Source organism: Prionailurus bengalensis, chromosome A2, assembly GCF_016509475.1.
Source record: "Prionailurus bengalensis isolate Pbe53 chromosome A2, Fcat_Pben_1.1_paternal_pri, whole genome shotgun sequence".
Taxonomy (NCBI): domain Eukaryota; kingdom Metazoa; phylum Chordata; class Mammalia; order Carnivora; family Felidae; genus Prionailurus; species Prionailurus bengalensis.
Window position 1 is genome coordinate 59,306,435 of NC_057348.1, and position 24,483 is coordinate 59,330,917.

The 24,483-nt window shown below is 50.3% G+C and overlaps 1 protein-coding gene across 1 annotated transcript in view; it reads left to right on the forward strand.

Moving 5' to 3' along the window:
- Positions 1-14,629, forward strand: part of UROC1 (urocanate hydratase 1) — a 40,494-nt gene extending 25,865 nt beyond the window's left edge. The window contains exons 16-20 of the mRNA XM_043588306.1: positions 1,898-1,996; positions 4,626-4,725; positions 8,263-8,344; positions 12,672-12,771; positions 13,906-14,629. Of these exons, the coding sequence (XP_043444241.1) occupies positions 1,898-1,996; positions 4,626-4,725; positions 8,263-8,344; positions 12,672-12,771; positions 13,906-14,046 (522 nt within the window). The 3' untranslated portion in view covers positions 14,047-14,629. The remainder of the gene's footprint in view (positions 1-1,897; positions 1,997-4,625; positions 4,726-8,262; positions 8,345-12,671; positions 12,772-13,905) is intronic.
- Positions 14,630-24,483: the final 9,854 nt, after the last annotated feature.

Below are 24,483 nucleotides of genomic sequence, written 5' to 3' on the forward strand. Positions count from 1 at the left end.
TTGTGTTCTCCCTACTTAGTTCACGTTGCTCTTTGTCTCATGAAAGATGATGATTGCAGAAGGCCATCCTTTTTAAACATTTTAATTGAGTTTCGCGTAAGGTTCACTCTTGACGGACCTGGCAGTCCTATGTCGGTTTGTCTCCAATTTCCTTTTTCTGGATCCAAGCCATCCGAAAATCTCTCCAGTGCTGGTTTATACTATAGTCTTTCCCACAAGGCTTTGAGGCAGCCGGCGTGAGGGCAGTATGGCCTTGGTTAGCAAGTCACGAGGAAGGAAGGGCCGCTCACCTGACCACGTTTGCTGGCGGGGCCGTCCAGACGGAGCGCTGGCTTCAGGCTCGCGGTCAGGGGTGGCATAGCTCCATCACTGGCTCCAGAACATTCCAGCCCATTCCAGGACGCGTGGCCAGGCTGCAAGGGAAACACCTGGAGAATCCGGGGCTTCTCAGCCTCACAACTACTGATGTTTGGGGCCAAATCATTTTTTTCAATTGTGGCGACATAAAATGCCCCCTTGACATAAAATGCCCCCTACACTTTAGCCGACTGGCCTGTTTTACTGGGATAGGCCCAGCTTCTTTCTACCTCTGGGCCTTTGCACTTGCTGTTCCCTCTGCCTAGAATACTGTTCCCTCAGACTTTTGTGTGGCTAGTTCCATGTGGTTACTGTATTAACCATTTCGAAGGTACAACTCGGTGGCTTCAAGTACACTTCCATTGAGTGTAACCATCACCACCATCTCTCTCCAGACCTTTTCCATCTCCCCAAACTGAAACTCTGTCCCCATCAAATAAAACGGCTCCCCCAACACCCTCCCCCAGCCCCTGACCCCCACCTACTTCTGTCTCTGTGTGTTTGGCCACTCTATGGGCCTCGTATAAGTGGGATCCTACAGTATTTGTCCTTTCGTGACTGGCCTCTTTCGCTGAACGTGATGTCCTCAGGGTTCATCCATGTTGTAGCCTGTGTCAGAGTTTCCTTCCTTTTCAAGGCTGGATGATATTCCATCGTCTGCTTAGAATGTATATACCTTGCTTGTCCCTTCGTCCGTCAGTGGGCACCTGGATTGCTTCCACATTGTAGCTATTGTGAGTGCTGTGAACTTGAGGGTGCAAATATCTGCTTGTGTGCCTGGGGACTTGGATAACTCTTTGTCGTGGGGGGCCGTTTCAGGATGCTTAGCAGGACCCCTGCCCGTGCCGACAGCACTCAACCGTGTCTCCAGTCATTCCCTAATGTCATCCTGGTTGAGGACCACTGTGCCAGTGACTCCTTTTCACTTGCTGGAGTTTCCGTTTCGTGGGAGTAACCTGTCTTACCCTCCAGAGGTGCGGCATCCTGATGGATGAGTCTGCGGGCTCTCAGCCATGTCACCGACTGCCCGGGGCGGTCGTGGGCGGGTTCTTGGCCCCTGTGCCCCAGTTTTCTCATCTGAAACATGGAGCCTAGGGTGAGAACAACAGCAACTTCCTCATAAACTCACCGATGAGTGACTGTGTGCAAAGTGCTTGTAGTTGTGCCGGGCGCAGGCCACAATTGCATTGTGTGGTGGTATTATTGTCATTGGAAGGACTCAAGCAAGGGTATGTTCATAAGAGGTGGCATCCCTGAGATGGGCAGGTCAGGGTCTCAGAGCCCACTCCTGGGGTTGACCCTTGAGGCAGTGGATCACGGAGGGACAGCTGGGGTCCCAGACTGCACGTGGACAGGCAGGGGTTTGGCGTGACTGCCTGGTGGGCTGGACATGAGGGTCTACCTTGTACCACACACCTCAGGGTCCTCCGTGACCTCCCTAGAGGGGACCATCTGGCCGCTGGTGGGACCTGTCACCCACATCTATCCCCTGCGTATCCCTAGGTCCCTGAGGTGCCTCTTCCCTCCCTTTTCTCTGCAGGTGGTGGGCTCCCAGGCGAGGATCCTGTACTCAGACCAGAAAGGCCGTGTGGCCATCGCTGTGGCCTTCAACCAAGCCATCGCCCATGGGAAGATCAAGGTGACACGTCTGTGCTGCAGGCAGGAAGCTTCCCTTGGGCTCCTGCCCTTGGGTGCTGGCACTGCCCTGAGGCCCTCGGCTCTGTGTTTATGTCAGGTGGGAGGCAGATAACTGGGGACCCGAAGTGATGAGGCCTGGCCTGCAACCCAGCCTCTGACATGTTCCCTGCTGTGTGACCTTGGCGGGTCAGATGCCCTCTCTGAGCCACAGGTGCCATCTTCTGTGAGGGGAGAATTATGTCAATCTCAAGGCCTGGGTGAGGATTAGGCGAGTCACTTTCCATGCAAGCACTTCCCACATCTTCCTTGAATTCTCCTTTTATAAACCATGACAAATTTCCCTGGTGTTCCCTCATTTTCCTCCCCGTCAGCCAGCCTACCCTGGGGGACATGGAGCTCTGGGCACACTCCTCTGGGGGCTCATTTTCTAAGTGCGTGCCGCAGGGTTCTTGCTGGCATCCCTGTGTTTGGGAGTGCCAGTGCTAATGATCAGATGTGAAAGGGAAATCAAGTTGGATGAATGTGAAGGCTGTCCTGGTGGGTGGCTCCGGTGGCAGTAAGGACAGCTCCCAGACCACCTTGGGAGCACTGCCACAGTGCCACTGCTCAGCGTGCTTATGGAGATGAGGACGGCTGTGGCAGCTGTCCCAGGAGGGCTCCACAGGAACGCTCACATCCAGGCTGCAGTCGGCTGGTTGTCCTAGAGAACCAGGTCTTAATCATTCATTCATTCCGCATGCTCGATTGAGAGCCTCCTCTACCCCAGGCTTATTCTAAAGCACTGGGGACCACGTGGCAGAGAACAAAGTAGACAGGGTCCCGGCCTCCTCCACTCACTGGGGAAGGGAAACTGACAACGCAGGATAAAAGCATAAATTCAGAGGGAACTTCAGATGGTGATGAACATGAGAAGAAAATGAATGGGGGTGACGGGGTGGGGGTGATGGGTTATGAGTGATGGGGGGGGAGTGGTGACTCTAGGTGGGGTGGGGTGATGGGGTGGGAGAATGGTGACTCTAGATGGGGTGGGGGTGACAGGGTGGTGGGGTAGTGGTGACTCTAGATGGGGTAGGGGTTATGGGGTAGGGAGAGTGGTGACTCTACATGGGGTGGGGGTGAAGGGGTCGGGGGCAGTGGTCTGTCTGATGGGTGGTCAGAACAGGCCTTCTGAGTTGCTGATGTAGAACTGAAACCTGAATATCTGGGAGGTGCTAGAATACCAGGGGGTTGGCAGTTCAGGGCACATACAAAGAGGCGATAGCAAGCCTGGCTGGTTCAAGGGAAGAAGAGGGCCTCTTAATTCAGAGAAATGGGAGCTCCCCTTTTAGCAAGGTACATCTGAAACATCTATGCTTTTCCTCTTCTTCTTCTTTTTTTTTTTTTACTTTTTTTAAAATTTGAATTTTAGTTAACATACAGTGCAATATTGATTTCAGGAGTAGAATTCAGTGGTTCATCACTTACATACAACACGCAGTGCTCAACACAAGTGCCCTCCTTAGTACCCATCACCCATCTAGCCCATCCCCCACCCACCTCCCTCCATCAACCCTCAGTTTGTTGTCTGTCATTAAGAGTCTCTTATGGTTTGTTTCCCTCTCTTCTTTCCCCCCACTTTCCCATATATTCATCTTTGTTTCTTAAATTCCACATATGAGTGAAATCATATGATATTTGTCTCTCACGGACTGACTTTTTAAAAATTTTTTTTTAATGTTTATTTTTGAGAGAGACAGAGATAGACAGTATGTGAGCAGGGGAGGGACAGAGAGAGGGAGACACAGAATCTGAAGCAGGCTCCAGGGTCTGAGCTGTCAGCACAGAGCCTGACGCGGGGCTGGAATTCACGAGCTGTGAGATCATGACCTGAGCCAAAGTTGGTTGCCCAATCAACTGAGCCACCCAGGCACCCCTGACTGACTTATTTCTCTTAGCATAATACATTCCAGCTCCATCCTCCTCATTGCAAATGGCAAGATTTCATTCTTTTTGATGGCTGAGCAATATTCCTTTGTATGTATGTACATCATTCATCAGTTGATGGACTTTAGGCTCTCTGTAGTTTGGCTATTGTTGATAATGCTGCTATGAATATCAGGGTCTATGGACCTCTTTGAATCTGTATTTTTGTATCTTTTGGGTAAATGCCTACTAGTGCAATTGCTGGGTTGTGGGGTAGTTCTATTTTTGATTTTTTGAGGAACCTCCATACTGTCACCAGAGTGGCTGCACCAGTTTGCGTTCCCACCAACAGTGCAACAGGGCTCCCCTTTCTTCACATCCTTGCCAACATCCGTTGTTTCCTGAGTTGTTCATTTTAGCCATTCTGACATGTGTGAGGTGGTATCTTACCATGGATTTTATTTGTATTTCCCTGATGATGAGTGATGTTGAGCATCTTTTCATGTGTCTGTTAGCCATCTGGATGTCTCAAAGAAGTGACCAGGAAATCTGAACGTTAGGTAGGAGACAGACAATGCCTCCTATGCTTCCTCTTCTTGAAGAAGGTCTATTTCCAGGGGAAGGGATCTGAAGGGTGTCTGGTGTGGCCTGACCTTTGACTTCTGCCCTCTTCCAGGCAGCTGTGGTAAACACTGTCAGCTGATACCTCATATCTTTCCCTGCTGCAGGCACCGGTGGTCCTGAGCCGGGACCACCATGACGTGAGTGGCACAGACAGTCCCTTTAGGGAGACCTCCAATATTTATGATGGTTCTGCCTTCTGTGCAGGTGAGGAAGACAAAAAAATTTTTTTTAATTTTTAATGTTGGATTTGACTTTGTTTAGAAATCAATTGATTCATTCAGCGAGTTATAATGTTGCAAAAAATGTTCTGGCATCTGAGAGAATTGGCATAGGGTCACCAGCCCAGCACAGCGAGGTTTCTGGAACCTGGGATTTTTCATTTTTAAATTGGGCAAGTGCCAGGAAAAACGGGACAGTTGGATGCCCTAGACTTGGGTGTGCACCTGACCCTGTCACTTGCTGGGCAAACTTCAGTAAGACTTAAAGTCTCTGAACCTCAATATTCTCATCTGTAAAATGGAAATAACAATTGTGCCTACTTCAGAGGGTTGTTGTGAAGAAGGAAATGAATTAATACTTGTGCAGCATTAAGTAGGTGTCCCACAGCCAGTGTTCACTGGTTATCTGCTGCAGCTGCTGTTACCATTCTACTTCTGTACCCACTACAATTATAATCATCACAGAGGCTGGTGGGTTCTAGGCCTGGTATAGCTTGCTCATTCCCAGCACTGGAATGCTCCCTCCATTATGGATGGGATCCCAAGGAAAGGAGGTGGACATTCAGGAACCCAATCTGTATCACTTTTTTCAAGGAATTGATACGTTTCATATAAGTTATCAAATTTGTAGGTATAGAATTGTATTCCTTTACTTATCTTTTTGATGTCTGTGGGGTCAGTTGTGATGTCTCCTCTGTCATTCCTGATGTTGGTGATCTGTGTTTTCTTTCTTTCTTCTTGATCAGTCTGTTAAGATATTTATCAACTTTATTGATCTTCTCAATAAAAAGCTTTAAGTTTCATTCATTTTTTTCTATTGCTTTTCTTTCTTTCTTTCTTTCTTTCTTTCTTTCTTTCTTTCTTCTTTCTTTCTTTCATGTTTATTTTTGAGAGACAGAGAGACAGAGCACAAGCAGGGAAGGGGCAAAGAGAGAGGGAGACACAGAATCTGAAGCAGGCTCCAGGCTCTGACAGAACCTGAAGCAGGCTCCAGGCTCTGAGCTATCAGCACAGAGCCTGACATGGAGCTCAGACTCACAGACCGCAGGATCATGACCTGAGCCGAAGTTGGATGCTCAACTGATTGAGCTACCCAAGCACCCATTTCTATTGTTTTTCTGCTTCCAAATTCATTAATTAATTCCCAATTCATTAATTTCTGTGCTAATGTTTATTTATTATTTATTTTGAGAGAGAGTGCAAGCGGGGGAAGAGGGAGAGAGAGAAACCCAAGCAGACTCCACACTCAGTGTGGAGCCCGATGCAGGGCTCTATCTCATGACCTGATCTCCCAACAGTGTGATCGTGACCTGAGCCAAAATCAGGAGTTCAATGCTCAACTGACTGAACCACCCAGGCACTCCTGATTTCTGCTCCAATCTTTAGTGTGTCCTTCTTTCTGCTTGCTTTGGATTTAACTCACTCTTCGTTCCCTAGCTTCATAAGGCAGATGAGGAGGTTACTGATTTGAAACCTTTTTTCTTTTCAAATTCTAGTATTTAATGCTATAAATGGCCCTCTAAACAGTGCTTTCACTGCATCCTACAAATTTTTAAATATTTTCACTTTCATTCAGTTCATAATATTTGTTAATTTCCTATAAGACTTCCTCTTGGATCCATGGGTTACCTAGAAGTATGCTTTTAAGTTCCCAAGTTTTAGGAGATTTTTCAGATACCTTTCTGTTACTAACGTCTTTTTTTTTTTAAGTTTATTTTATTTATTTTTGAGAGAGAACGTGCACATACAGAATAGGGATAGAGAGAGAGAGGGAGAGAGAGAATCCCAAGCAGGCTCCGTGCTCTCAGCATGGAGCCCAATGCAGGGCTCAATCTTATGAACCTCTATGAGATTACGACCCAAGCTGAAGTTAAGAGTCAGACGCAGGGCGCCTGGGTGGCGCAGTCGGTTAAGTGTCCGACTTCAGCCAGGTCACGATCTCGCGGTCCGTGAGTTCGAGCCCCGCGTCAGGCTCTGGGCTGATGGCTCGGAGTCTGGAGCCTGTTTCCGATTCTGTGTCTCCCTCTCTCTCTGCCCCTCCCCCGTTCATGCTCTGTCGCTCTCTGTCCCAAAAATAAATAAACGTTGAAAAAAAAATTAAAAAAAAAAAAAAAGAGTCAGACGCTTAACCCACTGAGCCACCTAGGTGCCCCTGTTACTAGTTTAATTCCATTATGGTCTGAAAACTTAGTTTGTATTCATTCTGTTCTTTTAAATGTGTTAAGTGCTGTTTTGTGGCCCAGAACATGGTCTATTTTGGTGCACTTGAGAAGAACATGTGTTCTGCTGTTATTTGGTGGGTTCTACAGATGCCAGCTAGGTTCAGTTGGTTGCTAATGCCGTTCTGGTCATCTGGATCCTTACTGATATTCTTCCTAATTCTGTAAATCACTGAGAAGGGAGCAGTGAGTTTGTGGATTTATCTACTTCTCCTTTCAGGTCTTACCCATTTTTGCTTCAAGTATTGTAAACCTACGTTGTTAGGTGCACACTCATTTCAGCTTATGATGTCTTGCTGGAGAACAGACCTCTTTATCATCATGTAATGTTCCTCTGTGTCTCTAATAATAGTCCTTGTTCTGAAATTCTCTGATATTAATATCGTTGATGTTAGTATCTTATGGCCACGGTAACAAAATACCACAAACTTTAATGGCTTAAAACAACACAGATGCGTTCTCTCACGGTGCTGAAGGCCGGAAGTCTGAAATCAGATTCAGTGGGCTAGAGCCAAGATGTGGCAGGGCCATGACATCCCAGGAGGCCCTGGGGGAGAATGTTTCCCGGGCCGTTACCAGCTTCTAGAGCTGCATTTCTCACATCTCACAGCCTGGCACAAGGAGAAGAGCATTCTCGGGATCTTCCCTTATCTTCTCTGTGAGCGCCCAGTCAGGATTTTTGGAGGAAGGGCCTGCTAGGACACACACACCCCCTTATGTCTGTGTCCAGGGGCCTCAAGGTTTGGGGCAAGCTCATGCTTGCCATTTAGCAGTTTGTTAGACACACATGTAAGGTGACCAGTCTGGGTGCTGTTTCTCTGTGCAAGGGCCTGTCTCAGATTGTAATGAGCTAGCTGCCCTGGGACCTCAGTTCTCTGATGGGGTCAAAGACAGTCATTAATTTGTAGTTTCTCCCCTACCCTTATTTTTCTGTTGTTGTTTTAAGGACGGAAGTGACTCTCTTTGGCTCTCTGTGTGCCTGAGCTAAAATCAGTACCACCACGCCTTTAATCCTTGTGTTCTTTCTGCTTCTGGGGCACTTTATGTGGCATTCAGTGCTAGAACGCATAACTATCCAGAAGGCTAACAGTGGGTACTTGGGCACTTGTTAATACTCCAGCTTTGCTCAGCTCTGCAAACATAAATTATTGCTGTTTCTACAGTCTGTCTCTAGTTCCCTTTCCCTGTCTGTCCTTCAGGCCCTACTCAGCCCATTGTCCCCCTGGCCGGAGCCTGGCCTGGCCTGGCCTTCTCCCGGCCCAGCTCATTCAGGGAATGATGGGTGGTGGTCTCTGTTTCCACAGACATGGCTGTGCAGAACTTCGTGGGAGATGCCTTTCGAGGTGCCACCTGGGTCGCTCTTCATAACGGCGGGGGTGTCGGCTGGTAAGGTTCTTGGAGAACTGGGTGCTGTGGGTGCCGGCTGGTGTAGAGGTCTTGGGAATTCCCTCGAGGGTCCTGGGCCCTGCCTCCCTGAGCTCTCTCTGCTAACGGTTTGGCTGCGAGGTGTTCTTCACGTGAGCTGGATATCAGAGGGCGTGCCCCAGCCACTCTACCTTTTGGAGTCTCACCTGTCATACGGGACACAAAGGCCGTAGGAACCACACCTGCCCCTTTCATGTCAGTTTTCCCTTCGCTTTCACAGAGTTTTTCTCAGGAATGTTCAGCGCTGTCTGGTCCCGGGCCTCCTCCACTGACATTCTCAGGGCAGCTGTGCTGGGAGGCTGAAGACCTGGGTTCTGAGCTCTCCTGGGTCCCCAGCTCATGGCTCTGCCCTGCCAGGCCTGTTTGCAGTCTGACTGGGGTCCATGGGAGGGTCCTATAATGGCTGACAGTTGTAGCTCCGTCATGAGTAGGTATGCTCTAATTCTGCACCCCCAACTCCAACATGTGGGGTTTTTCCCACACTACCAGGCAATTCTCCAACACCCACAATTCAACTCAGTTCTGACATTATCTACTCAGAGATAGCAGCAGACCCCACAGGTTAGGGCTCAGTCCCACAAGACTGCCAAATGCAGGTCTAGGTTGTTGCCTGTGCTTCTGACCGACTGGCCACCAAGCCGGGGTTCCCACAGTAGCCTCCCTGGATTCCACTAATTTGCTAGAGCAGCTCACAGAACTCAGGAAACCGGTATACTCACTAGATTATCTATGTATTACAAAGGATATCAAAGGGTGCAAATCAAGAGCCATAGGGAGAGGTCCCGAATAAAGGAGTGTCTGTCCTTGCGGAATTTGGGGCCTGATATGGTGGCACGTGGAAGTCTGGTTCCCCAACCTAGAACCTCTCCAAACCCATCCCTTCAGGTATTAATGGAGGCTTCATTATTTAAGCATGATTGACAAGATCATTGATCCCTGATGAGCATTCAAATTCCAGCCCCTCTCCCTTCACTGGAGGTCTGGGGAAGTGGGACTGAAAGTTCTGATTCCCCTAAAGATATGGTTGGCTCCCCCTGGAAACTAGCACTTCCCCCCCCCATCCTTAGAGGTGGTCCCAAAGTCACCTCATTAACATAGCAAAAGACACATTTACTGCTCTCTTACAAAATTCCAAGTGTTTTTAGGAACTTTGTGCCAGAAATGGAGCAAAGACCAAATAAATGTATATTTCTTATTATGAATCACAATATCACAAGGAATAGTCATTCACAAAGAATAATGAATAATTAAAATTTATTACACATGGATGATGTGGCAAACATTTGCTAAACTCTTTGAATCTAGTCTCTTACCTAATCTTAGAAGGAAAATACATTTTACAGATGAGGAACCTGAGGCACCAGAAGGTTAATGAGCTGGACCTGTCCCAGCTCACCTCGCCTCACCTGGCTGGGTCTGGGATATCAGGCCAAGTTGGATTCCTTGCTCCCCCGGGCAGCAGGGGGCGCTGCTGCTTCGGAGAGGACGGCTCCCAGGAGGGCAATCTCTGAACTGATCTCTGAGCCCGTGCTGGCCGGATTAAGCTTGGCCTTGCCCTCCCGAGCCAAGTCCTTCAGCACTGGAGCTTCCCAGAGCATTCCGGTGGGCTGGCTTCGAGGCCAGAATTCCGAGCTGGAGCCGTCAGGTGGCTCTAATTAATGGAAAATGTGACCGGAGTACGTGTTCTTTCCGATATACAAACTAGAGAAAACCAGGACGAAGAGTGCCTGGTTGTGGGGTGCCTGGCGTCTTGGCACTGGGTTTGCTGACTCGGTGCTGGAGGTGAAGAGAACGAAGTTGAGTAATGTGCCCAAGGCCACAGAGCTGGGGGTGGAGCCAGGATCGAACCCAGATCTTTCACCTCCCAGAATCCACCTGCTGTTTGCCAACTGAACCACAGAGGGCAAGAAGGGGACGAGAAGAGCTGGCTGGAGAAAGCATCCATGACTTGAAGGCCTCGGAGCAGGACCCCCTTCGTGGGGAGCTCCCAAGAGAGGAAAGGCTCCCTGCCAATTCCCAAGTTGCTCCCACCCTCTGTGCAGACAGGGCTGCAGGCTAGCCAGAGGCCAGCATCAACAGCCCCCCCTGCGCCCCCCCCGCCCATCCTGGCCGTCCTCAAGGGCTTTTTTGGGAAGGTGCCTCAGATTCACTTTGGACTCTCATCATACTCACACACGCACATAATTTAATCTGTCGGATATTCCTTCAAGGCTTACTGCAAAAATCAGCAGGGAAAAAAATTTGAACCTCAACCTTTCCTGCTCCAGGAGGAAATCACTTCCAATTGTCAGCTAATTTTTTTCTTTTTCTACACAAATCCATTTTTAAGTGATAAGCCCCCCCCGCCCCCCCCCCCCCCCCCCCCCCCATTTCTTTATTTGCTTTCAGTTTTTATGTTGCCTATTTGCTCCCTGCTTTGGATCTCTTACATTTCCAAGACAAGCCTCATCCGCATCAGCGGATCCGTCTTTCTCTCCCTCTGTCTCCTCAGAGCCCCTCTTTCTGGTTGCTTGTTTGGAGTCTGTCCTTGTGCTGTCTGTGCAGTGGTCCTTGCTGTCTGCTTGTGTTTAGAGATGGTGCCCGTGGCCGGGTGTGCTCATGGACCTTTGGACCATGGGCTGCAGAGCAGAAGAGGTCAGTGCTCAGTCTCTGGTTTTAGACTGGTTGGTCTGCTCAGTAAACACAGCTCTTGTCACCTGTCCTTGTAGGGAGGGTGCGGCCAGTTATGGGAGCTGAGCTGAAGGGACAGGGCTTCGCGGTTGGGTGTTGAGACTTCTCAATCCGTGTTTTCATGTCACCCTCAGATGTACCTTGTGATCTCACAGCAAGATTCAGCCTGAGGGTCCACGTCTTTGAGGAATAAACGCATACCTTTGACCCACCATCTTTAGCCTAATACCAACACTTTCCTCACTAAACAATGTCTTAGAGCACATCTCATACTTAAACGTGCACTGGACAGATGTACTTCTGATCGTCCAAAGACTTCTCTGGTCTAAGGACACACTGAGGTCCTCGCTTGGTGACTCTGGCTGGCACTGGTTTTCCCCTGTTACCCAACATCAGCAGGTGAATGACGATGACCTTGAATCTGCGCAGGAGCTGGTGGGAGATGTGCAGGGAGCCCGCCAGCAGGCACGGGGCTGTCCAGCTGCGGGGACACAGGCTGAGGGCAGGGCAGGGGCAGCTGCCCGCTGGTAGGGGTGCTTGGCTCCCACTCCTGGGGAGGGGAGCACGGCTGGCTCCTGGGGTAGAGGGCATCTCGCCTTCTTGGTGGGAACTGGCAGCGATTGTCCGGAGAGCCCAAACTGGGCAGAGAAGCAGGTAAGGCCTGAAGGATCTGAGACTAGAGAAGCTAGATGCACCTTTTGGGTTCAGGAAGGAGCAAGAGCGAATTGGCTGGAAGTGGAGACTGAAAGGCTGGATGCCGTGGTCCCAGGGGTTCGTGTTTGGCAATAAAGTCCTGGCAAGTGCTGACGAGATAGAGGGCGTTTCCTGTGTGTGTAACTGATGGGGGAATGTGGGGTGTAGTGATGTTCGCTGAGCGGGAGTGGCAGTCAGGTCCGGCACAGGCCACAGCCCTTGATATGACACCGAGGGTGAGGATGAAGATCCAGGGTGCCAGGAAGGAGAGGGTGCTCACAGCCGATGGCACAAAACCTCAGGGCAAGCATGCGGAAAGTCGGATAGCATTAACGTACTTCAATAAGAGGCACGCGTCACTGGGAAGACACGAAGGAGCACATGAACGTATCAGATCTGTGACAGGAGGGGGTCCAAACAGTGCTCAGAGAAATCTGTTCGTTGGAAAACAAGATATACGGGAAATAAAGGAACTCAGCCTTCAGATCAAGTTATCAGGACCCCAAAATACACCATAAGCAAGCAGAAAGAAGAGGCAACGAAAATAAAGAGCATAAAGGGAAATCGGGAAGAATGACAGTTGAATTGAGCAACACAAGAGACCCCCAAGGAAGCGTGTCTTTGTAAGATACACTCAGAACCGCAGAGGAAGAGGTCACCTCCAGGAGGTGACACGGGAGAGGATCCTGAAGGGGGGGGTGGTGGATGGGTAAAGCCCGGAGGTGCAGGTGGGCAGCGCAGAGCCCAGCGAACCCAGCGTCCCCTTAGGCTGTGGAGAGGGCATGGGCTCCAGGCTGCAGGTGCTCGCCACACTATCTCTGTGAGCCGAGGCTTCCAAAGTGTCCCCAAACGTGCGTGTTCTTCTGTTGGCTCCAAGTAGGGGCAGGCCTGGAGAGTGACCTGGAAACCCCTTTGCCTCTTGCAGGGGTGAAGTGATCAATGGAGGATTTGGCCTCGTGCTGGATGGGACCCAGGAGGCTGAGCAGAAGGCCAGGATGATGCTCAGCTGGGACGTGTCCAATGGGGTAAGTCACACCCCAGGCCTTTCCGCTGGCCTTGTCTCCAATGGGGGGCTCTGCCTCCCCAGACTGCAGACCTGAGAGAGAGTTCTGCTCCCTTCCTCCCAGAAAACAGTCACACCACACCTGCACATTAGCATCTCTCCTCTCCAGCGACCGGGGTCCCTCTGGGCATCCTTCTGGGCTGTTTCTGAGTCCCCTTTGTGTCTGCCTGCCTCTGGCCTTACTCCTCCAGTCCAGCTTCAGCGTCTGTGTGCACAGGGGGCCCCGGCCCTTCCCTCCCAGTGAGAGCACCCCCAGCTTCTGGGGCTGAGGGCCTCCTTTTAAAGCGTTTTCTTTCCACATCTCTGAAGGCAGAGATCACCTGCTATCACCTGTGTGCCGAGATGCAGTCTTCTCTGTGTGTGCATGTGTGTGTGACCCTGCGGGGACTCCCTCCCTCTCTGTGACCACGTCACAGGTGGCGAGAAGGGGTGATGGGCCCAAATGGGAGGTCAGGCAATGATGGGGAGGGGTGCTGAGTGAGTGGGTGGATGTCAGGTGAGAGAGTGAGCGTAAGAGTGGGGGGGCGAGGGGATCCCTGGAGGGGCTGACTCCCAGGGAGCCCACAGAGGAGGGGGCGGACTTCTCCTGAGGGCCGTGAGGCAGTGAGGGGAGGGATGGGGGAGATGAGGTAGGCATGAAGATAGGGGGTGGCAAATATGACAGCAGGGAGGCGGGGGGAGCCCTGAGGACTGAGGGGGGAGAGAAGGAAGAAGACTGGAGAGAGATTTTAAGGCAGAGCTGAGATGCATGCGGATTCTCTGAGGACGGGGTGGAGGGAGGAGGGTGTGGAGGGTGATTCCCCGATACCTGGCCTGCTGCCCCTGCGTGGAGGCGAGCTCTCTTTTGGACACGGAATAGGCTGGGTCGAAGGATGGCCAGTTTCGGATCGGAGAGGCAGCTAAGTGAGTCGTCCAGCCAAGAGAGAAGGTGGCTGAGCCAGAGGTACGGATAGGGCAGGTGCATCACACATAGCACAGAGGGTCCCTCAAATGGGAGACGGTCAGGATCTGCAGCCCGGCCTCGGTGTGTCCGGAATGCCTTGCCGGAGACCCGGTGCTGGCACCAGCAGCACCCCCCTCTGTCCCCACCCTGCAGGTGGCTCGGCGCTGCTGGTCTGGGAACCAAAAGGCCTACGAGATCATCTGCCAGACGATGCAGGACAACAAGGGCTTGGTGGTGACGCTCCCACAGGAGGTGGCAGATGAGCGCATGCTCCAGCAGGCCCTGCGGCTGTGAGGGGAGCCCAGGAGCCGGCTGCGGTCCCCTCGCCCGCTTAGTCCCTGTCCTCACCCTCACAGCCACACTGCACCTTTCAGCACACCCCTTTGTCTCCTGGGGTAGGAGTTTCACACACAAGCCCTCATCTGGGGATGTGCCACTACCACCCCCATTTTACGGATGAGCCAGCCAAGCCAGGAGAGATGGGGCCATTTGTCCCTGACTGCTGGGAACCCTGGGCGGGGGGCAACCGCCCTTGTCCAGGGCCAAATCCCCTAGCCTACCACAGAGGAGCCTGGACTCCAGGAGCTTTTGGAGGGCGTGCATGCCATGGATACTGGGCACCAACAAGTCCCTTCAAAGCCCCTGCCGGTCCTTCTCCTGCAAAGGGGGCAGTGTTTCCTTTGTCCTGTTTTACAAATCATGCTGCTTCCTGGCCACCCATCCACACAGCTGTCCTTCCATCTGCTGGCCTGTCCAGGTGTCTGTGATGTATGTTCTGCACCTCAGTGCCCCCAGCTGTGGGACCCAAGGAGCACGGCCAGGCCCGGGGCTTGGAGGGTCCGGGAAGGAAAGCAAGGAAATAAAGGATTAACTAGAAGCCGTGTAAGGTGTCATGAGCAAGGAAGACACGGGTTAGTGGGATAGGGGCAGGCAAGACTTGGCCCTAAAAGGTAAGTGGTACTTTGTGGGGGGAAAAAAGGAAAGAGGAGGGTGTTTCTGATGTCTCACACAGCATGGGGCACAGGAAAATGCAGCACAGTCACTCTTGAGGGGAATTGGTGGCTCCAGAGAGCCACGTTTGGGGCCATGTGTCCTGCAGGAGCCCTGTTGGGCCTGAAGCTGTGTTCTTACACACCCCCCACCCCTGCTTAGATCTCTGATCTCAGTAATGGCTGGGTCCATAACCCAGGCTCAGAGGCAGAGTGCCCAGGCAAAGGGGATTATGTGGCCATGCTTTTCCAGGCCTTCCTTTTGAAGTAGGCTCTGCTCTTTTTAAGGTTTCCCCTACTTTTAGGACCCCCTCCCCTTGCCTCCTTGACTCCGGGTGTCTGATGTCCGCATCCTCTGGGGTGCTGCAGGCTGTGGGTGTGAGTGGCTTTCCCCATGACCCCTTAGCCCCTTGAGCTGAGACCAAGAGGAGGACACAAGGTAGTACTGGGTTGGGGGTGGGAGAGAGGGAGGAGAAAGACCCCCAAAGAGAGCACTGCCCTCTGAGGCCACTGAGAGCATGCTGGGGGGAGAATACTTTCTTATTTGGTTCACACAATGGGACCCAGGCCAAACCCTTTGCCTTACTCAGAACAGCCCCTCTGGGGAGAGGACTCTGGCTCCTCCCTCCAATGCAGGGCAGACCATGGCATCAATCTGTTGTGGGACCGGGCCTGGGAGATGGGGTTGGGGTTGGGGGGTACTGCTTCCCTGCCCTACAACCAGTGAGATGTCCCCTTCCCTTTTTGGTTAATTGAAGGAGAGTTGACACACAATCTGTGTGTGTGTGTGTGTGTGTGTGTGTGTGTGTGTTATTTTTGGGAGAGAGAGCACGAGCAGGAGAGGGTCAGAGAGAGAGGGAGACACAGAATCCAAAGCAGGGTCCAGGCTCTTAGCGGTCAGCACAGAGCCTGATGCGGGGCTCAAACTCACAAACCGTGAGATCGTGACCTGAGCCGAAGAGGGGTGCTTAGCCAACTGAGCCAGCCAGGCGTCCCTTAGTTGACACACAATCTTATGTTAGTTTCAGGTGTAGCACACACTGATTTGACAAGACTTCCCCTTTCCTTTGTAATTAACTAGGCTTTAGAAATGAAATGCCAAGAGTCTGATAAAACTTTGATGCATGTAATTTATGCTTATTTAATGGAGAAGGCCAAACTTGCTTTCTGGAGCCCCAACCTCTGGGTGCATTTCTTTTATAAAATAAAAATTTCTCCTAAATTAAGAGGTGGATGGGGAGGGGGTGGCAGGCAGTCCTTAGATTTCTCCTAACCCTGCCTGCCAGGACCTCAGGGGCCTTGGGCTCTCAGACCCCAGTTTTCTAAGCTAACACAGAGTAGTAACACCTGCATCACGGTCAAGGGGTGACCATGGTTCTGCTCTATTCTCCCCCGGGTTATAAAAAAGAGGCAAGAGGAGGGGTGAATTTCCTACCTGTCTTCTTCCACGCTTCCCACCCCATTGACTGATATTGGGACCTTCCCCCTTCCCTGGGAACATCCAGGGTCATGCAGGAAGTCAGGCAGAGGGCAGCCCCACCACATTGGCTGGCTGTCCAGGCCAGGAGACCTCTCCCTGGCCATGACCTCACTGTGCAAGCAAGGCAGCTTTGGCTATGCACTTCATTCTCATTAGTTCCTAACCTTAGCTCAGCCCCTGGAGCTCATGACAAACACCCACCCTAAACAGACAATTGAGAAGGACATTGGGGGACAGGTGTCTAAGGAGCCAAAGAAAACCTGACACCACCCCCGGCCCCCCATGCTTGCAACAAGGAGGCCAGTCTAGCTGGGGTCTGAGTCTTCAGCCACTCTGCACTGTTTGTCTCCTCCCTAGGGGCCATGTTCTCCTTTCCCCTTACTAACAAAACCCCAATTTGGTCTGGGCAACAGTATATACATGAAAAAATAGTTGATTTTCAAGACTACTTTGCAGTCAGGAGGGACTATTGGCCCTGAGATGATGTGGAAGTCCACAGGGTAGGACTCCTGAGAAAGTCGGAATAAAAGTGGTCGGATGAGGCTGGATTGCTTTTGGCCCTCTCCCCTCCTCCCCCGTGAGAACCTCCACTGTGACGCCTGGAGGCACAGCAACCCTGCATGGAGGACGTTCAGGGAAAGGCAGAGGTTCCCCGGGCTCCTGGTGGCAGTAGAGCTGCTGTGCCAGCCCTGCTGGCCCTCGTCCAGACTCCACAGTCCTCACCTGTTAAAGCCATCCCAGGAGGGCTTCTGTTCTATGCAGCAAGCTCACTTCTAAATCCTCATAGGGTCTGTCAACAAGTCTCCGTGGAGAGCGCTCTGGTGCATGTATCGGCGTGCCCCTTCCCTGTTCCTAGGGAGAAACAGAGGCCGTGTTCCATGTTAAGACCAAGACCTGGGGCGCCTGGGTGGCTTAGTTGGTTGAGCGTCCGACTTCAGCTCAGGTCATGATCTCTCAGTCCATGAGTTCGAGCCCCGCGTCGGGCTCTGTGCTGACTGCTTGGAGCCTGTTTCAGATTCTGTGTCTCCCTCTCTCTCTGACCCTCCCCCGTTCATGCTCTGTCTCTCTCTGTCTCACAAATAAACGTTAAAATTTAAAGAAAAAAAAAAAAGACCAAGACCTTTTCCCATCCCGCATCTTCCCTTATTTTATTTTTAAAGTAGGCTACATCCTCAGTGCAGGACCTGAACTCACAACCCCGAGATCAGGAGTTGTGTGCTTTACTGGTTGAGCCAGCCAGGGACCCCCAGCACCTTCCCTTATCAAGGAGAGGCAGGCAGGGCTCGATGGCCAGCTTCGGGCCACGGCTCAGGGGGCTTCTAGCCACAAGCCTCTTGGCTCCATTCCAAGCCAGGCCAGGAAGCAGGCTACTTCCCGGGGGGGGGTGGTAGGTCAGCCCTCCACCATCAGGAAGAAGGCATGACTAACATTCAGAGTGGGGCCACCATGGGGCTCCGCACGGAGCTGGGGCAGCCAACCACAGCCTTGGTAACCATGGAGTGTGCAGAGGCCACTTTGAACACTGGAAAGTAGAAAAAGCCCATCAGGCGACCCGCCTCTAAATATCCTTTGTCCCTAACTGGCCAAAGGGCTACATACAACCAAGGCACGGTTACCACAAAAGGGGAGAATTCGATACGTCACCATACCTCTCAATCTTCCCCCTTAATTAAAAAAAAATGTTTATTTATTTATTTTGAGGGCGACAGAGAGTACACGCAAGCGCGGGAGGGGCAGAGAGAGAGGAGAGAAAGAATCCCCAGCAGGCTGGGAATGCAAGCTGGTGCAGCCACTCTGGAAAACAGTATGGAGGTTCCTCAAAAAACTAAAAATAGAACTATGCTATGACCCAGCAATGGCACTACTAGGCATTTATCCAAGGGATACAGGTGTGCTGTTTCGAAGGGACACATGCACCCCCATGTTTATAGTAGCACGATCAACAACAGCCAAAGTACGGAAAGAGCCCAAATGTCCATCGACGGCTGAATGGATAAGGAAGATGTGGTATATATACACAATGGAGTATCAGTCGGCAATCAAAAAGAATGAAATCCTGCCATGTGCAACTATGTGGATGGAACTGGAGGGTATTATGCTAAGTGAAATTAAAGAAAGACAAATATCATATGATTTCACTCATATGAGAACTTCAAGAGACAAAACAGATGAACATAAGGGAAGGGAAACAAAAATAATATAAAAACAGGGAGGAGGACAAAGCATAAGAGACTCATAAATATGGAGAACAAACAGAGGGTTACTGGAGGGGATGTGGGAGGGGGGATGGGCTAAATGGGTAAGGGGCACTAAGGAATCTACTCCTGAAATCACTATTGCACTAGATGCTAACTAATTTGGATGTAAATTTAAAAAAAATAAAAAATAAGACAAGTTACAAAAAAAAAAAAAAAAGAATCCCAAGCAGGCTCCCCACTGTCAGCACAGAGCCCGACGTGGGGCTCCATCTCACGAACTGTGAGATCATACATGACCTGAACTGAAATTAAGAGTTGGACACTTAACCGACTGAGCCACCCACACGCCCCGATCGTCCCCCTTTAAAAGCAACCCCCACCCACCACATTCTTGCAGATAGCCTCTCTTTGGTCCTGCTTGCTGCTCCCTTCAGTGTATTCTATAAACTTCTATCCCCTTTGTTCTGCCTCAGATGAATTCTTTCACTTCCTGCACCCCCCGCTTCCACTCGATCGTCACCCCACATTCGGGGGCCCCCATCCAATCTAGAGACACCTCATCTAGATTCCACAGAGGGGATGGAACACATGGCTTGTTAGGTGGTGTCTCAGGCAGACACAGGAAGTCCATATTTTAAAGGGATTCCGTCTCCAGTTCAGTGTTATTTTTAAGAAAGCAGAGATGTGTGGTCTACTGAGAAATGTTTTCATCAAAATGATGAAAACAGAAACCAGTTGGCCATGACCGGCATTGGCTTCAGTTGCTTTGAAAATCCAAGGTTGTGAACGTGTCAGGGTCTCTCCTGGGTAGCCTCTGTCCTCTCTGAACCTGGAACTCCCTAGGAACCAGATGCTTCCCTTGCTGGCCTGCCCAGGCCAGTCCAGGAGGGCTCACCGGAGTGATGTGCTCTCCTTTTTCAACTAAACCCTCACCCCCCAAACGCAGGGCTCAAACTTACGACCCCAAGATCAAGAGCTGCACGTTCTACTGACAGCCAGGGGCTGAGATGAGCTCTCCTGTCCCAAACTATGCAGTAGGTTCCTACAGTGAGGGCAGGGGGCCAGACTTGACCTGCTTTTGCATTTTGTTTGGCATGCTCTGTTTAAAAAATGTTTGACTTTGTCACCAGTTTTTACAAGTTGGACGCTTTGGCTTAAATATCCGGATTTTCCGTTTATGTAAAGAAATCAAGAGATCAGGTGACACTGTGCCCTCTCACCTCTGTATCAGCAACCAGCTGGAGGCTCCTTGGGGCTGGGCTGTTTTTTCCAATTTGCCCCAGTCCCTACCAATCCTTACTGCCCTCCAGTGGTGAGGCCAACTGTGGCTGTTCCTTCTTGGGCTTGGTGATGCCAGTTTCTTACACTGCCTGCTTCCCACTGTGGATCACCTGCAGGGTCTCTGTTGGGGTTTGATCTGTGTACAATTGTCCTCTAGATAAACAGAACCAGTAGGAGATGTATCTGCACATCTATAGATGTCTATAGATACATATTTTTGCTATGTATATCATGGGAGTCCCTTGGAACTGTAAGCTGGAGGCTCAGGAAAGCCAGAGGTGTAATTCAGTTCAAGTATGAAGGCCTGAGGACCAGGGGAGTAATGGTGTAAATCCCAGAACAAGATGAGGGGCGCCTGGGTGGCTCAGTCGGTTAAGCGCCCTTCTGCCCAGGTCATGATCTCACAGTTCGTGGGTTCCAGCTGTGCTGACAGCTCAGAGTCTGGAGCCTGCTTCGGATTCTGCGTCTCTCCCTCTCTCTGCTCGCCCCCGCCTGTTCTCTCAAAAATAAACAAACACTAAAAAAAAAAATTAAGAAAAAAAAAAGAGCAGGAGAGACAGGAAAAGAGGAAATTCCTCTTCCTCCGCCTCCACAGATTGCAAATGCCCACCTATTTGCAGAAGAGCCATCCATTTAAATGCTAATCCTGTCTGGGAGCACTCTCAGAGACGCACCCGGAAACAATGTTTAATATGGCCCACTAAAATTAACGCGTAAAATTAACCATCACAGGCTTCCCTGATGGAGAGGTTTCTTCCTACTCTGTGGTATTTTGATTTATAATAAAAAATATATGTTTGATCTTCATTCCCATTTCTGGCACAGAGCTCCTAAAACCCTTAGAATTTCCTAATAAGAGTGATCAAGGTGTTTTTATATTCTAGGGGTGCCTGGGTGGCTCGGTAGGTTAAGCGTCAGACTTTGGCTCAGGTCATGACCTCATGGTTCATGAGTTCGAGCCCCGCGTGGGGCTCTGTGCTGACAGCTTGGAGCCTGCTTCGCATTCTGCGTGTCTCTCTCTCTCTCTCTCTCTCTCTCTCTCTCTCTCTCGTGCGTGCTCTGTCTCTGTCAAAAATAAATACACAATAAAAGTTTCTTTAAAAAAGTGTTTTTATAGTGTTAAACTCCTTTCTAGCACACGTGAGTTTATGTTAATGAGGTGACTTTTGGGGAACACCTAAAGCTGGAGGGCTGGTTGCCTGGGGAATCAAGGGAGTGATTAGAGGCTTGGAACTTTCAGTCCCACCCCCTGACCTCTGGAGAGTGGGGCAGGGCTAGAGATTGAATCCATCATTAACGGCCCATGATTTAATCAATCATGCCTGAGTATTGAAGGCTCTGTAAAAGCCCTAAAGAACGGGGCCAGGAGAGCTCCTGGGTTGGGGAGCACGTGGAGATTTGGGGAGAATGGCACGCAGAGAGTTCTGTCCTTTTATAAAAAACTGGTAAGCTGGTAAGTAACATGTTCCTCGGTTCTGTGAGCCACTCTAGCACATGTATCAAACCCAAGTATGGGGTCATGGGAACCTCCAGTCTATTTCCAGCCCCTCAGAAGCACAGGTGACAAGGGGGGAAAGGGACAAGGGGGAGGTGTGTGTGGGGGGCAGTCTTTTTAGGCCTGAGCCCATAACCTATGCCGTCTGACGCTATATCCAGGTAGATAGTACCAGAATTGGGGTAACTGCTTGGTGGTGTTGCAGGCTGGATGGGGCCAAGGATGGAGAGGGGGGGTCTCACAGGACCGGTTAAGGGGGTCCTTGGCTTCGCGCAGAATAGAAACCAAATGTGCTGAGATGAAGTGAGAGCAGAATTTATTGCAGACCTAGAGAGAGTGCAGATTCAGGCAGAGCACCTGGGAAACTCGGAATGGAAAAAAGAGTGAGTCTCATCTTTGCTTGGAGTCTGGGCTTTTTACTGAGAATTATAGTCAAGTGCCTGTGTTTTCGCAGGCATACAGGAACAAAGAGGAGTGTGTAGATGTCCTCTGTAAGTCACCTATACCCAGGAGCCAGGGGTCTTGGTGAGTCAATGGAATCTTCCAAGATATTCATAATGACCCCACCTGGTCCCTCCTTAGATGTTCTCTACTGTGCTGGAAGACCCCAAAGAAATCATTAAGTCCTTGACCTTTTACAAGAAGGACATATATCATCTGTCCTATAAGGCATGTATAAGGCAGGGGAATAGACCTGAGCAAGAACGGAAGTGGGAAAAGGAGCAAAAAAAGCAGTTTTTCATGGTCTCCCTTTAGTTTCCCTGCTCAGTGGTGCTGGGGGAAAAAAATGCACATTCGAACTCCCAACCTCAGCCTGTCCTACTGCTGCCATAACTTTCGATGCCCTGAGCATCGACGTTGGCAATTCAAAGCCCACAGTGATGCCATCCAAGTGCTGAAAGGGCATTTCAGTTCCCTCCATTTTGATCTTCGTCTGTACATTCTTTTTTTTTTTTTAATGTTTATTTATTTTTGAGAGAGAGAAAGCGCAAGCAGGGGAGGGACAAAGAGAGGGAGACACAGAATACGAAGCAGGTTCCAGGCTCTGAGCTGTCAGCACAGAGCCCGATGTGGGGCTCGAACCCACGAGCCACGAGATCATGACCTGAGCTGGACGCTTAACCGACTGAGCCCCTCTGGTGCCCCTCAGTCTGTACGTTCTAATTGATTCAGTTCTTTGCAATTTAATTCAGGAAAAAGACTCTTCGGGCAAAGCATCCCCAGTGGGAAGGAAACTACCTCCTCAAGCAAGAAGCACTGCCCTGAGCCAACAAGACCCCCCCCCCCCCCCTCATATGACCCTCACTGCTCACCTGCTTGTACCCACCCACATTTGCCCCACATTTTCCTTATATAAACCTAGAAGTATTTTTGGCACTTTGGAGACTGTGAGACACTAGTCTGCTGTCTTCCCGGTGTTGGCCCGCCCGAAATAAATTCCTTTCCTGTTTCCCTACATGGGTGTCTCTGCCTCTGGATTTTGCCGGTGGCAGGTGGCCCAACCTGGTCTGTTTGGGACCCCCGGACTTGGTATTCTGGCACCCCTGTGCCCTGACTGTAGTGCTGGGTGCCCAGCAAAATCTGGGCTGGTGGGATTTCTCCCCAGATGCAAACAAATAGGACAAGCACTTGTGTGTCATGTCTCCTCCCCTGGCTGTCCCCAAACCACTTCCTACACACACATGCTTGGAGAGTTCCTCTCTGTCTGAGGAACAACAACTATTCCAGCCCAGCTCATGAGTTAGCACACCTGCTCTTCACTGTAAGCCCTATTACTCGCTGCGATGGAGAACCTAGGGCAGTAGGAAGGGTGAGATGAATCCTTACCAAATGTTAAGTAAGGCTGATTTCACCCATTTAAAAGTGTTATGAAAAATACCCAAAGTATCTCTTAAAAGCTGAACAATCCAAAAGAGGAATGCATCCATATTCCCACCAAATGTGTTTTATTAAAAATGTTTAAATTTTCGGGGCGCCTGGGTGGCTTACTCGATGAGGCATCTGACTTTTGATCTCAGCTCCGGTCATGATCTTGTGGTTCGTGAGTTTGAGCCCCTCATTGGGCTTTACGCTGATGATCCAGAGCCTGCTTGGGATTCTCTCTCCATCTTGCTCTGCCCCTCCCTTACTCACTCTCTCTCTCTACCTCCAAATAAATAAATGAAACTTGAAAAATTTTTTAAATTTTCTTTTATTGTAGGAAAATATACGTCACATAAAATTCACCATTTTGACCATTTCTAAGAGTGCAGTTCAGGGGCATGAAGCACTCACACTGTTGCACAGCCGTCCCCACCATCCAGCTCCAGAATGTTTTCATCTTCCCAAACTGAAACTCCATATCCATTAAGTCCTGACTCCTCCTCCCCCCACCTCAGCCCCTATAGCCACCACCCTACATTCTGTCTCTATGAATTGTACAGCTCTAGGGACCTCATATAAATGGTCCTCATATATTTATTTATTTATTTATTTATTTATTTATTTATTTTTATTTTATTTATTTATTTTTTTTATTTTTGAGACAGAGAGAGACAGAGCATGAACAGGGGAGGGGCAGAGAGAGAGGGAGACACAGAATCGGAAGCAGACTCCAGGCTCTGAGCCATCAGCCCAGAGCCCGACTTGGGGCTCGAACTCACGGACCGTGAGATCGTGACCTGAGCTGAAGTCGGACGCTTAACCGACTGAGCCACCCAGGCGCCCCTATTTATTTATTTTTTAACGTTTATTTATTTTTGAGACAGAGAGAAACAGAGCATGAATGGGGGAGGGTCAGAGAGAAGGAGACACAGAATCGGAAACAGGCTCCAGGCTCTGAGCTGTCAGCACAGAGCCCGATGCGGGGCTCGAACTCACGGACTGCAAGATCATGACCTGAGCCAAAGTCGGCCGCTTAACCGACTGAGCCACCCAGGTGCCCCTAAATGGTCCTCATATAAATGGTCCTCATATAAAACTATGTATTATTATACACGGTTTATCCTTTTTTTGTGACCGGCTTATTTTATGCAGCACAATGTCCTCAAGGTTCATCCATGTTGTGACATGTTCAAAATTTCCTTCCTTTTGAGGACTGAAGAATATTCCACTGTATCCATAAACCACATTTTGTTTAGCCATTTATCCATCTGTGGGCACTTGGACTGCTTCCAACTCTTGGGTGCTAGGATAATGCTTCTACATGCATGGCTGTGTGAATATCTGTCTGAGTCCCTGCATTCGGTTCAACAATCCCAGAAGTGGGATTGTTGGGTCATATGGTAATTCCATGATCAGTTTTTTGAA